Consider the following 13,611-nt stretch of genomic DNA (forward strand, 5'->3'; position numbering starts at 1 on the left):
AAAAGGCCAAGTCACAAAGGCAATTATAAACCATGATTCTGTAGAATCAAATTATTTAGGCTTGAACGTTGTTTAGTGCCTTTTCTTGACAGGAAGTTGTAGACTACGACTGTCTTTTGTCTTTTATGACAATGAATATGGCCCGTAAGCGTTATATCCCTAATGGATGCTTAAATCGTAAAATAAGGAAGGATTTCGGGAGAATCCAGTATAAGGATGATTTATGCGATTTTATCGAACCACATCTGCCAGGAATGTTATCATGTTTACAGGTGTAATCAAGGATTTCGAACCTTTAGAATAGGCTCATATGAATTCACTAAAATTTATAACCTATGGTTTTTAATAACCATTTTAGTTAATTTGATAAATATATAACTGTTCAGGATCCTTATCATGAATCCTATATTATAAGTTAAAAATGGCTCACAAGGCCTAGTTACGCGGACAAGTTTAATTTATAAGCCTAGATTTCATGGAATCGAGGTATTAAGGTTTGAATCAAAATCCATTACCTCTTGACAGTGAGTTGCAAGCTACCACTGTCTTTAGTCCCAGAGGACGTTAATTGTTACCCGTAGGCACTTCATCCTCGAAGGATGGTTATATAAATACAGGGAATTTTAAATTAACCCAATTTTAAAGATGGCCTATGTGATTTGTACTGCATCACAGTTTACCCAGCATGCTAACATACTTACAGATGTTAACAAAGTTTTGGAATCTTTTGGACAGGTTCTACCATGTTGGCCATGTCTATAATGACTCGTGGCTAGGTTTTACCCCTAAGATTCTCTTTTAATATTAAACGCTGAACAATCCTAAGTTGAGATGTTAATTATGGATCTGAATCTAATTATAGAGATACCATCTTGGCCTTGTCTTCAAATGACTCATGGCTATGTCTTGTCCCTTTTTAGATTTTGCCATTTTATAATAATGGTAGATCTTATAATAGGAACGTTATTTTAAATCTAACCGTTCCATTAAAATTAAACAGGTACATGGTTGCCCTAAATGGGACTTCTAAGAAATAATGCTGTCCTTGAAAGGACTGAAATATAAATATGTCCTTGTAAGGACTACTAAGGAAACGATCAACAGCAAAAGGAGTTTCTTCTTTATTTTGTTTCTGAATGCCTCCTCCTTGGTTGCACGTTAATCCTAGTCGCAGTACGAAGCTCGGCCTTCCCTAGGCTTCTAATGGGGAGAATTTCCATTACGGCTTCTTTGCTTGGCGACATATCAAAATATAGAATTGAAAGCAAAAATTCTCCGAATAGAGATGAGGATATTTCTATGTTAAGTCTAGACTCAGAAGGTCAAGGAATGTGCTATTGTGTCATTGAGATTAAACACAAAAGGCTAGTGTTTAATTCACTTAACGTTGGCTCTGATACCAACCTGTCACACCCCTATTTTTCCACGTGTCACCGGTGGGTCCGGTGGGGAGTACCGTGACGTAGTTGATATCATCATAGTCAAACAACACAAATTTAAATGCACAGCGGAAGCAAAAGATAAATATATTACAATCCGATATGAAGTAATATCCAAGTATTACAAACGGAAAGTAAAAGATCCACAGGCGGATCGCAATAAAGTAAAACATTGTTCAACAAACTTCAGGCATCCTAAGCTTGCGAGACTTTTATTGATGCTAAGGAGTGACCAGCCTATTACGCGTAGTACCTGCACTTAGCCTTTTTGGAAAATACGTCAGTTTACACTGGTAAATACAATTTAACTGACTCATTTTGAAAATGTTTTAAAAATTGATTTGAATGCCCGCGGCACAAATCTTTTTATAACTTGGGATAATTATTTGCTTAATAATCTTGTAAAAGAATTACATGTCTGTTATGCGTTCAGTTGCCCGGGTCGTACCGGGTTAAAGATTAATAGACACACCACTTAATATAATTCCGCCGCGAGACTTCTCTCGACCGACGATTATACTTTATTGAAATGCACTACGGGTGTACGCCTACACCCGTGTGCTAAGGTCGTGGCCATTCTTTGAATGATGCCAAGGATATCCGGGACATGGTCATTAAGCCCCCAAAGGCGTTAAACAAACAAAACAACATTTTTAAATGGGTTAATTTGACAACACTTAACCACCGACCAGTTAAGGTCAATTCCCCGACCAAGCGGTATTTTATATACCGTACCCCAAGCCCGTATAGGGAAAATAAGTTAAACGTATTTACCTGAGCAAATTTATACAATTTATCCCAGCCGTATACCAGCAAGCAAGTACGGATAGCTTTTACTGGTCTCCTAAATCTGGAACGAAGGTTTTTAATAACCTATTAGATTTCTAATGGGTCTTTAATTAAGCCTAAGCTCAGACCGGTTAGTTTTAACAGAAGAATACGGTTCAGACGCATGACAAAGCGAAGACCGATTTAGAATGTGGTTTTGACCCGACAAGCTTGCATGCTTGTTTAATATGGGTAACTTAAACACATTCTGGAATTTGAGATAAAAACGATATGGTTTGACCCGTTTCGGCTAATATATGCAAACTAGTTACATACGCCGATCCGAACGCGGAAAGTGCGTAACGAGTAACCAAATGAACCATGAATAGGTTTCCTAAGTTAGTATGCCCTAAATATGTTGTGATATCAGCAGGATACCTTCCGTTATGCCCAAGACGAAATTAAACTCAAACTATACCCTATAGGGGCATTTTGGTCATTTTAAAGTTTATAAAAGAGTTTAAATAATAACCTGAGGTACAGGTCTGATTAAATCAGTAATTATACTTAATTTCATAAGTTATAACAGTAGGGCATATATATGTGAAATTTATTAATTATAACCATACCATGCACCGCAGGGGCATTTTGGTAATTTCACATAGGCTTAAAAGGTTAAAACTGAAAACCCGAGTTTAAAACTTTTCCTTACTATTAAAATATAAGGATCTACTAAATATATCAATAGGCATCAGCCCTTATATGTTTATAATAGTTTTGATACATACTATGCGTTAAAAACGCTTAAAAAGGCGATATGGAGCCATTTCCGGTTTTTGTATAAAAAGCTGATATTTTTAATATTCCAGAAGGCTCAAAATAATTTATTTAACATATTGGATCAGTAGAAAAAGGTTTGGGGTCAAAAGGATTTGTAAAACTCGTTTTATAGCCCAAAAGGGCAAAACCGGCAATTACCGAATCAAGCCTATAACCCTATGTTATGCTCAGCCTAAAAATAAATAAAAATCTTTAAAAATCCCAAAATATTATTTTATATCAGTAGGTAAAAAGTTTGGTATCAAAAATTGGGTTTAGATAGGATATATGCTAATTACGCCGTTTAATTAATAAAAGGCTTTCTAATTACGCTATTGAGCATAACTTTTAATCTAGACCTCAAACTGATGTCAAATTTAGGGACAAGTTTATAATTCAGTAGTGAAGGTTTCTATCCTTTCACATTTTCAAAAATGTCGTTTTAAGGTCAAAAGGGCATAACGGTCAACATTTAGGCTTTTTAACGGAAACAAGCATGAACTAGGATTTCTATGGAACCAAGTTGTATAACCTCGGAGGGTTATACTAACCTATAATATGGTCCTAATGGAATCCTAAGGCATATCTAAACTAAGCTAAATCGGGTCAGAACTGAAAGTCAAAGCAAAAGTTAGCTTTTGCGAGTTTCGGTTCCGAACCGGGCCTATACTTAGAATTGTCGGGTTGAATCATGCTTAGGCATGTTCAACTAATATTTACCAAGTTATTAATGTGACCAAACTGATTTTATGACTTTAATTTAATAGTTATGCATTTTATTTAAAACTAACCCGTTTGACTTCCATTTGACCCGACAATTAACTAAGTAAACGTGGTAATTAGGAGGTGCCCTTTTTGAGGGTTTAACACCTACCTACTTACGGTCACGTAGCCACGTTTATTGCAAACAATGGCTTAACCGTTTAAAATTCAAAGCGTTTATCGAAAACGCTTGACTTTTCAGTTTAAAACGCTAAATAATTAAACTAGGCATGAAAGGGTACTTACAAGAGGTCCTATGAACTGAAGGAGGTTCTCAAAAAGAGTTCAAGACCCTCACAAATCAGAGATCATAGTAGATTTGAAGGAATGGTGTGAAAACAAAGAAAACCCATCTCCTATTTATACTTTTCGGGACCTCGTAGGATCGCGACAAGTGTTGGGGAGTTATATTCAGATTATTACAAATGTAAAGTGGTTTTTATCATACAATGGGCAGCCCCTAGAGTCAAGTTTGTGAGTATGGCACCTTGTTTTAACAAAACCAGCAGCCAAAACATGTTTCTGCAGCTGTGCAGGTCACGCGGCCCGCGTAGGAGGCCCAAGAAGGCTTCGCGGCCCGCCTGGCAGCCCAGTTCAGCAATTAGGACATTTAAAACATGCAGTTTCAGTCCCTGAGAGTACATAACTGCACATAACAGCCCTTTATAAACCCTTACATCTTATGAAAAGTCATATTCAGTCCCTGTGACATCTGAATCAGATGGTTACAGGTCTGAAACAAGTTTTGAAGGCTGTTAAGATCAGAAACAGTTTGCTGAATTACAGTTTCAGTCCCCGCATATGTTAAAAAGGCTTTTCTGATGCGAATAAGGTCCGTTAATCTCATTCCAAGGCTCTGCTAAGATGCCTACACATTGAGGATATAAAACATGCTCAAAAACATGTCGGATGTCGGTTCGTTTGGCCATACTGTCACCTTGTTCGTCTAATTACGACGAAACACGAACGGACGCTAAAAATGGTCCAAATTACGCGAAGAGTGGAATTTCATCATGCCACACACTAAAATAAAATATTTTAGTGCTTACATAAATTTTTGGGTGTCCGGGGATATTCAGAACGCAAGATATGCGCAAAAGTGCAAACTTGTGCACTTTTTGACACTTTTAGTCCCTGCATGACATAAAAGTTTATTTTTGCGCACCAAACACCTCTAAGCCTATATCTAAGCTATATAAAGGATAAATAGGGTATGTTTAACTCATGGACATATTCCGGATGGTCCGTTATCAAACGATTCGACCTACATTTGCAGTTTGACGCAATTAGTCCCTTAATTGCGCAAAGTAGCAAGAAATGCCGTTTAATGATATCTAAGCCTTACATGGCCCATAATAATCATTCCCAAGCATATATTTAAATATTACTACACTTCCGTTTGCTTAAATAGTCACCGAAGGGCGTATATTCGAAAGTTGACGCTTTAGGCCCCTCTATTGCGCAAACTTGCGCATTTCATCATTTATTAGCACTGAAGCCTCATCTAATCCATTTTAGGCACCCTTAAAAGTATTATTAAACATTATGATGCTTTGGGTTCTCTAAAAGGTCATTCAGATGTATAATTAAACATATTTGACACTTTTAGCCCCTCTAACTTGCAAAGTTGCGCGTAACTTTACTTATAGGCATAAAAACCTTAGATGGCCAATAATTGGCATTCCCGAGAGTATAATAAAATACCATGAAGCTCCCGGTTGGTTAAAAGGTCACTCAGAGGTAAGAATTAACATATTGACGCTTTTAACCCTTTATTGCGCAAACTTTCAATTAATTACGCAAACGGCTATACTTAATCATCAAGTGGCACATTAACATCGTAAGAGGTTATTTAAAAACTTATTTTAGGTATGCTAACACGTTCAGTCCTTTTATAATCAAAGTTTTCGATCTTTCGAAAAATTAGTCCCTAAATTTCACTGTTTGACTTCATTAGGGTTTATTACACGTGTCAATACATCATTGGACGTGGTTTTACGAGGTGTTACATATATAGTGTGTTAGGGTGTTCGGGGACCATAACTAGCTCAGTAAAAGTGAAACAATGTGTTTAACAATATTTTTGTGTTCCGGGTAATGTCCAGTTGTTCGGTTTGATACTGTTCCGTTAAAGTGCTTAATTAATCCGGAAAGTGTCTTTTATATAACTTTTAGTGACACTTTTAATTCCCGACACTTAGGAAAGCATACAGGACCATTTTGTCAAGTTTTTGCACATTACTAGCATAATTAAATGCTGAATTTTGTTATTAAGTGCAGAATTCTGCACTTAAAGTAGGTTTTAGGCACATTCCGGCACCTAAACTATCACCTAGTGACGCGGTTTTATGGTCCTCACTTCCCTACACACTACCCTAGTGTGATACTTTATTTCTGACTCATACTGGCCTTAAAACATTGTATGTCTATGTGCTGGCATTGTCAGCATGTTTTCTGGGTTATCCGCTCACTGTGCTAACTGTGCTTTGTGCATCAAGTTTGTCACTAAGGTTTGTATGTAGTAAATGGAGTGACAACATGAATGTGATGCATATGTATGTATGTAACAGAGATCAGTAAGCAGTTTAATCAACAGTTGAAATCAAGCACAGTCATTAAGCACAAATTAAATATTAATTAATTAATTGTACGGATACCTGTAATTGTGCGGGTTGTCACATGGATGGGGGTTAGTTTTTTATGTTAACTATGTGTGAAATGTCCATTTTACCCCTAAAGAATTAAAAAATAAAAAATAAAAGGGACCCACCTCTCTCTCTCTCTCTCTCTCTCTCTCTCTCTCTCTCTCTCTCTCTCTCTCTCTCTCTCTCTCTCTCTCTCTCTCTCTCTCTCTCTCTCTCTCTCTCTCTCTCTCTCTCTCTCTCTCTCTCTCTCTCTCTCTCTCTCTCTCTCTCTCTCTCTCTCTCTCTCTCTCTCTCGATCTCTCTCTCGATCTCCTTCTTCAATTTAGAATATCATACACAATCAATCCAAACTAGAACAACTATAATAACAGAATTAATTAAGATATATATGTTCGTAAGGTGTGTTCGATGAAAAGCCTTATAAACTAAATTGTTAGTGAACAGGCCACACAAATCACAATTACAATTATTGATTTTTAGTTTATGAAAATATTTGTCTAAATAAATATATGACAAATAGTTTGAATGAAGCATATGGGGTATACTACAGAAAGAACGAATCAGTTACTATAACAACTTTTGAAGAACAAGAATACATAACACACCAACACAAATTCAATGGTATACAAAGAGGATTATCTTACAGAAAGAAAATATATGTACATAACACTTCACAAGATAACCAGAGACACCTGATGGTGCAATGAGCAATCAAAACAGATCCCAGATTTAATCAAGATAACCAGATGGATTGCCGACTTGCGAAGGAAAGAAAAAGTATTGGAGAGAGAGAGAGAGAGAGTATGTGGTGAGTTTTTGAAGAAAAATGGTTGTTTTGGACATCAAGATTTAATCAATTTCAGAAAAAGTCTTGGCTGCGCACCGTTTGCCGGTTCGTTTTTCCGGCAGTTTGTTTGAAGATCCGACAGGTTCATGAGCAGCTCTGGCATCGTCAACTGCAGGGGCGACGAGGGTGTGGGTGTTTTGGTTGTTGGTTGGTCGGAAGGTAGTTCTGGGTGGGATGGTAGACAATGAAGTAGAGGAGGATGATAATCTTTAATAGCAAGGGCATTTAGGTCATTTCATACCTAGTTAACATAAAAAATTAACTCTCATCCACGCTAGGGACTATGCGGGAACGAAATTACAAAATTTGAGGACTATAGCTGTAATTTTAGAAAGTTTGGGACTAAAGGTGAAAAAAGAGTAAACCACAAGGACTATCCGAGCATTTTTCTCCATAAATTTATATGATATATTTTAGTTCTTTTTTAATCTTCCTATCCTACCATAATTTGCAACTCATCTTTAGGGGTTGTTTGGTAATGGGTAAGTGCTGAATCAATAAGAGATCTGAACCATTAAGTATTGAATCAGTAAGAGGTCTGAACCATTAAAAGCCAGTATAATGCTTAACCGTTTGGAGGGAAACATCTAACCAATTCAGATAAGAGCTTTTAACCATTTAGATTTAGTATAATACTTAACCATTCAGAAGCAAATGTCTGAATTATTCAGAAATCTGCTCACGAAACAAACAGTCTAAACCATTAAGTGTTGAACCAATAAAAAGTTTAAACCATTAATAGCCTCATTAAGAGCTAAACAAACATCCCCTTAGTCGCTTGGGGTTTCTCCTTAAATTTACGCAGCACTTACTCTAGCCAAATCATATAATTACCTATAAGTTGAAGTATATGATATGAACGTTGCCCTCAATTTTCAAAACAATTATATAGAAAAGGTGAAGAACATAAAGCAAGAACAAAAGAACTCACTTGTATACATAATGGATACTCACTGTTAGCTTAATTTGTGCGCATGGCATGTGATGGTACCAACACCGACCCCCAATTTCTAATGCGTTGTCATTGTCATTCAACAAATATATAGCATTAAATTTAATTACAAAATGAAAATTTAAAATAAACCTTGTTAAAAGAAATCCATTAATGGATGAACTAGTAGATGTTATTAAAGTAACGCATATTACTGAAACCGAGTACGATTATTGTACAAATGAGTCTCAATATATAAATTAGTTTAACATGAGAAGTAAAGAATGGATTTTTTTGGAATTATTTTTCTATCTTATTAAGCACGCATTTTAGTTTCAAAATCTTTAAAGAGTAAATTGCCATTTTGGTCCCTGAGGTTTGGGTAGTTTTGCCACTTTAGTCCAAATCTAAAACCTTTTGCATCTGGGTTCCTGTGGTTTCAGTTTTGTTATCATTTTGATCCAAAAGTGAAATCAGCTCAAATTCCTCAAATTAAATCTTGATGTTTTGTCCTTTTCATCAGGGGTAATTTGGTCATCACAAGTATTATTTTAATAAATTATTAATTGAGTGGCCCCTATCCCACCCTTCTTCTTCTTCTTCCCCACTGCTCACTTTTCTATTAACAACCACCCACCACAACCCCCATTTTTTCTCTTCAACCATCAACCACCACCACCGCCTCCAACCATCTTCGTCAAAACCAATGTGTAAGTGAGGAGTCGGCAGATTCGGTTTTCTGGCGTCCTCCGGTGGCACAACGCAGGGGTCCACACTACCAGCATCCAACACCTTCACCACTTTCATCTCAATCGCCTGCTTACCCTGCTTATCTTCCGGCGGCATCTGAAGCACATCTTCCACGTGTAGGCACGTCCCGGTCGAAGTAAACTGCCCTAAGGGCCCCACATCGGGGTTCATTATAAGTTGCAGGTACGCCGACATCGGAGCAAACTGCCCTAAGGGCCCCACATCGGAGTAAATTGCTTACCCTGCTTATCTTCCAGCGGCATCTGAAGCACACCTTCCACGTGCAGGCATGTTCCTTTCCCCTGTTCGCGCCCTTTTTTTACCCAGCCGCCGACTTTGAGGGTTTGGTTGTCGAGTCCGGCGCCGCCGTCGGGGCGGGTTAGGATGGTTCGGATTAGGACACGTTGAGAGAACTCGTTTTGAGGGATTATGTCAGAGAGGGTTAGGTTGTTGACCGCCGGTGTGATGGCGGCTTCTGCCATTATTGGTGGATGCTTGTGTTGTGTGTAAAGTCTAAACCCTAATTCGTTAATATCAAGTTTGGTTGAACGTTGAAAGTTAAATAAAATAAAAAATAAATGACCATTTTGCCCCTGAGGAAAAAGACATAATAGCATGATTTAATTTGAGAAATATGATCTGATTTCATTTTTGGACCAAAATGGTAATAAAAGTGAAACCACAGGGACCCAGATGCAAAAGGTTTCAAATTTTGACTAAAGTGACAAAAGTGACCAAACGTCAGGGACCAAAATTGGACTAGTAGTGTAGTTATGTAATTACTCTAAAATAATTATAATTACTCTAGAGTAGAGTAAAATCATGAATCTTTCATTATTATTTCTTTTTTTACATTTTACAATTAAACATCATACTTGGTAGTTAAAAAAATTCCAACAAAAACTTATTTTACTTCCCCTTATAAGATCATTTTGAGCGTTCAAAACTCATTTATATTTAATCTTTACACAATTGAAATAATCAACATTTAACAATACCAAAATATGTTATGTAAGATCCGGTCGTAAATATAAATGAAAAATGGTAAATTCAAAGACTTACACAGGTATAGGTTAACTACCGGGTTGTCAAACAATTGAGAGAATCTTAACTCATATACAGTCAGCTGTTGTTTGTTTTTTAAAAGAAAATTTCTACAGTCTGCGGCCCAAATCTACAGACATTTGTAAAAGAAGATGTGGACCAAACCTCTTCAGTCTGCAAGAAGAAGGCTTATAAAATAAACTGGTGGTTGCAGACGTGGACGGTGGTGGTGGTGGTGGGTAGTGTACGGTGGCGGTGATAAACGGTGGTGGGTGGTGGTGGTGGTGGAAGATGGTGGTGGGTGGTGGTGTTTAACCCTCTGCAAACCTTAGAAGATCTTAGAAGTGGCTGGACCAAGTTTGCACCAATAAGAGCTCGCGCATACGTTTTTTAACGAAACGTCTTCGGAAAAACAGTCTGCAGATGACAATTTCTACGCATGGTCTGCGCGGCACAGACAGAAGAGTTTGCACAGATGTTTTTTAGAAAAACAAACACTACCTTAGTGTAGAGATTTACTAGCTTAATGTTTTAACTAATATATATAATTAAGTTTATTTACTACACTAAATATATACATGCATGATAAATATTATTATACATAAAATTACAATAAAAGATAACGAAATAGTATGTAACTTTAGTATGTATACTTCTAACTTTATACATACACACAACTATATACATAAAATAATTAATATTTAATAAATAATAACAGAGCCGTGAAACACTCTTAAATTAAACGAGCGGGACTTGAAGCTAGCTAGAACTTAGTTGCAAACTGAGTTTAAGCTCAAACTCTCTTAAATTAAACTAGTTTGGCACCTCCTTTCATTTACACAAGTTTATTCAAAAATTAAGTGTGTTAATTGGGACTTTAATTTAGAATCAACTTGAGTATACATAAAGGGTAGTTTCATGTCATTTTCAATATTTAGGATTGCTAAATTACCAGATTAGACAAGTGGGCCAAAAGTACAGCCAACAAGCTTTTGCATGCTGGAAAAATTGACCCAAAATAAGGCAACATAACATTCTACCTGCCACACCCTTCTTCTTATATCTAACTTCCTAAACACCCCCTCAAAAATTCATTCTTACCTATTTTCACTCTTTCCTAAAATATACCACCCTCTTTGTCTTAAAATGGAGCAGTTGATGTTCTTTGGAGGCCCCTCTTTTTGGTCATTTGAGATGCTGTTGCCACCTGCAACTGTCCATTTATACAATAAAAACATATATAAATGATATATGATATCTTTGGCACATGTAATATTTAAACGAAACAATCATATGAACCTGTTGTTGTTGCCTTTTGAGCATCGCATTTTCTTCTTTCAAACGTTCCACTTCGTTTTCCAACTCATTGGTGTAAGCCTGGGCAACATTGACCAAAGGTTAACAAGCATATGTGAATCACCCTCATACAAGCTCAAAACTAAAATTGTATATGTTATTATTATGATATTTCACTAAATACTTTTTACAGTATGCAAATAATGACTTAATCCAATGTCTACTTATTCAAAACTAAGATATAACTACAACAATTTGTATAATTACTGTATACAAATTATCTTTCTGATACATTAATTTCTCTTGTTTTATTTTTACTAGTTCAATATATATATATATAGAGAGAGAGAGATTGCGAACTTAACATGTATACAAGCAATAAATAAAGGAAGTCATAAATAATCACTGAAAAATGTTTATTGACAGTAACACAAAGGAAACAAAATGTCTATACCCCACAAAAAATACATCAAAGATTCAAAGAATCATGCTTTCAGCAAGGGACCAGATAAATGACGTCTGTAAAAGATTAAATCTGCTTAAGATAATCATACAAAACCAATAAATTAAAGTTATTATACTCAATTTAATAACTCAAATATACTATATATAATAAAATAATATATAGGAAACCTATAGAATTTACCATATACATTTATTAAGCAAATAAATAACACACAATATTTGGCAAACAAAAAAAAAATTGAACTCCAAGATTATATACACTAGTAATATGTCAAAATGTTTTTTTAAATGTTTTATACACGAGTAGCAATATGTCAAAATGTTTATTTAAATGTTTGTGAATTTTGGATGGTGAAAAACGAGTTGCAAGAAATAATACTTAATAAAAATAGTGAGTCAACTCGAATACACAAGAACTAAATAATACTTAATAAAAACAGCGAGTCAACTCGAATACACAAGGACTAAAGTTCTACCAACCTGCTTTCTAGCCCTTGACCGAGCGGCAGACTCACGGTTCTTGATCATTCTTTTGTGCCGGCGGTCGCCACCGGTCCGGTCTGTCGCCGGCAAGATCCTCATCCCACCAATGTTGTTCCCCAGCAACCCTGAAGACGAGTTAGCCGAGGCCAACACTTGATCATCAGTCAGAAAGTTGAGCTGGTCCGGGCCGGAGTTGAGGTTAAATAGCATGGGTTGCTGCTGCTGCTGCGGCGGTGGCGGTGGTGGTGGGGACGGCGATCCATACCCAGGTGGAGAAAGAGAAACACTGGTGGTTGTGTCATTACTAGAAAAGGGTTTTGCAAGAAAGTCTTGGAGAATGAACCCACGGTAGCCCTTGCCGGCGGTGGCATGGTGGTTGGTGGTGGAGAGGTTGATGTCCTTCCACACCTCCTCCATTGTTCTGGTGGTGGTTGAGCGGTTGCAAGAGGTGGTGGATGAGGAAGATGATGAAACCCTAGTAAGATTTTGGTGATCTGTGGTTAGATTGTTGCTAGCATCACCATGATGAGATAACATTTGTTGAGTGTGTGTTTGAATATGTGTAAGAGATGGAAGTGAAATCAAAATATGACATATGTCATAGGACACAAGAGGTCTATCAAAGCATTGTACTAAAAGTCTAATGGGGAGAGGTGGTGGCAGTAGGGAGTAGTACCTTTGAGGCTTGAATGGTCATTGATAATTGGCGTTTTGTGCCTCAAAAACCTATGATGTGGTGGCAACAAAGATGCTTAAATTTCAAACACCTTCAGTCACAACCATATTAGGATGTGACAAAGATTTTGTTGTTTCCATTTGTTGAGCCTACTAGGGAAATTCTGATCTCTTTTCTCTTTATATACACATGCCAATTTCATTGGCCTTTTTTATGATAATAAGATATGTCATAGGTTCCTTATAACAACTTCAAAATAACTAAACATATGTGGACCACAACTAAGTGTTCAACAAATCATAGCATTACCTAGATATTGCCTAGATTACCTAGATATTGACGATGAAAGATTCTAAATTTTTGTTTGTCATATGATGAGATTTAGGATGAATTAGGATCAAACATAGTTTTAGGGTTTTATGTCATAGTTTTTATTAGGCTACACGGTATGCAGACGGGATGAAGACGGGGGACGGAGCTTGACGGGGGTGGGCGGGATGGGGTGACGGAACGTCGAAGAAAGGGGGCCCACCTGGAGGATCGTCCTGAACGTCGAAAAATGGACGTTGAAGACGGGGGCGGGGAGGAGGACGCAGGGGGCGGCATAGTGTTGGCTCCGGCGACGGACCGGGACGGAGGGGGACGGCCCCCATACCGTCCAGCCTTAGGATAAAACAAGTAAGATA

The 13,611-nt window shown here is 37.1% G+C and overlaps 1 protein-coding gene across 2 annotated transcripts; it reads right to left on the minus strand.

Moving 5' to 3' along the window:
- Nucleotides 1-10,905: 10,905 nt before the first annotated feature.
- Nucleotides 10,906-13,144, minus strand: LOC110939945 (bZIP transcription factor 27). Of its 2 annotated transcripts, none has more exons than XM_022181509.2 (3): nucleotides 12,247-13,144; nucleotides 11,305-11,382; nucleotides 10,906-11,218 (listed from the first exon to the last, which is right to left on the minus strand). In XM_022181509.2, the coding sequence occupies exons 1-3, from the start codon at nucleotides 12,784-12,786 to the stop codon at nucleotides 11,147-11,149; spliced, it is 690 nt and encodes a 229-aa protein (XP_022037201.1). In that variant the 5' UTR covers nucleotides 12,787-13,144; the 3' UTR covers nucleotides 10,906-11,146. The 2 variants fall into 2 exon arrangements, with proteins under 2 accessions (XP_022037201.1, XP_035833450.1); XM_035977557.1 differs by having other exon boundaries at nucleotides 10,906-11,212; nucleotides 12,247-13,071.
- Nucleotides 13,145-13,611: the final 467 nt, after the last annotated feature.

This window comes from Helianthus annuus, chromosome 9, assembly GCF_002127325.2.
Source record: "Helianthus annuus cultivar XRQ/B chromosome 9, HanXRQr2.0-SUNRISE, whole genome shotgun sequence".
Taxonomy (NCBI): domain Eukaryota; kingdom Viridiplantae; phylum Streptophyta; class Magnoliopsida; order Asterales; family Asteraceae; genus Helianthus; species Helianthus annuus.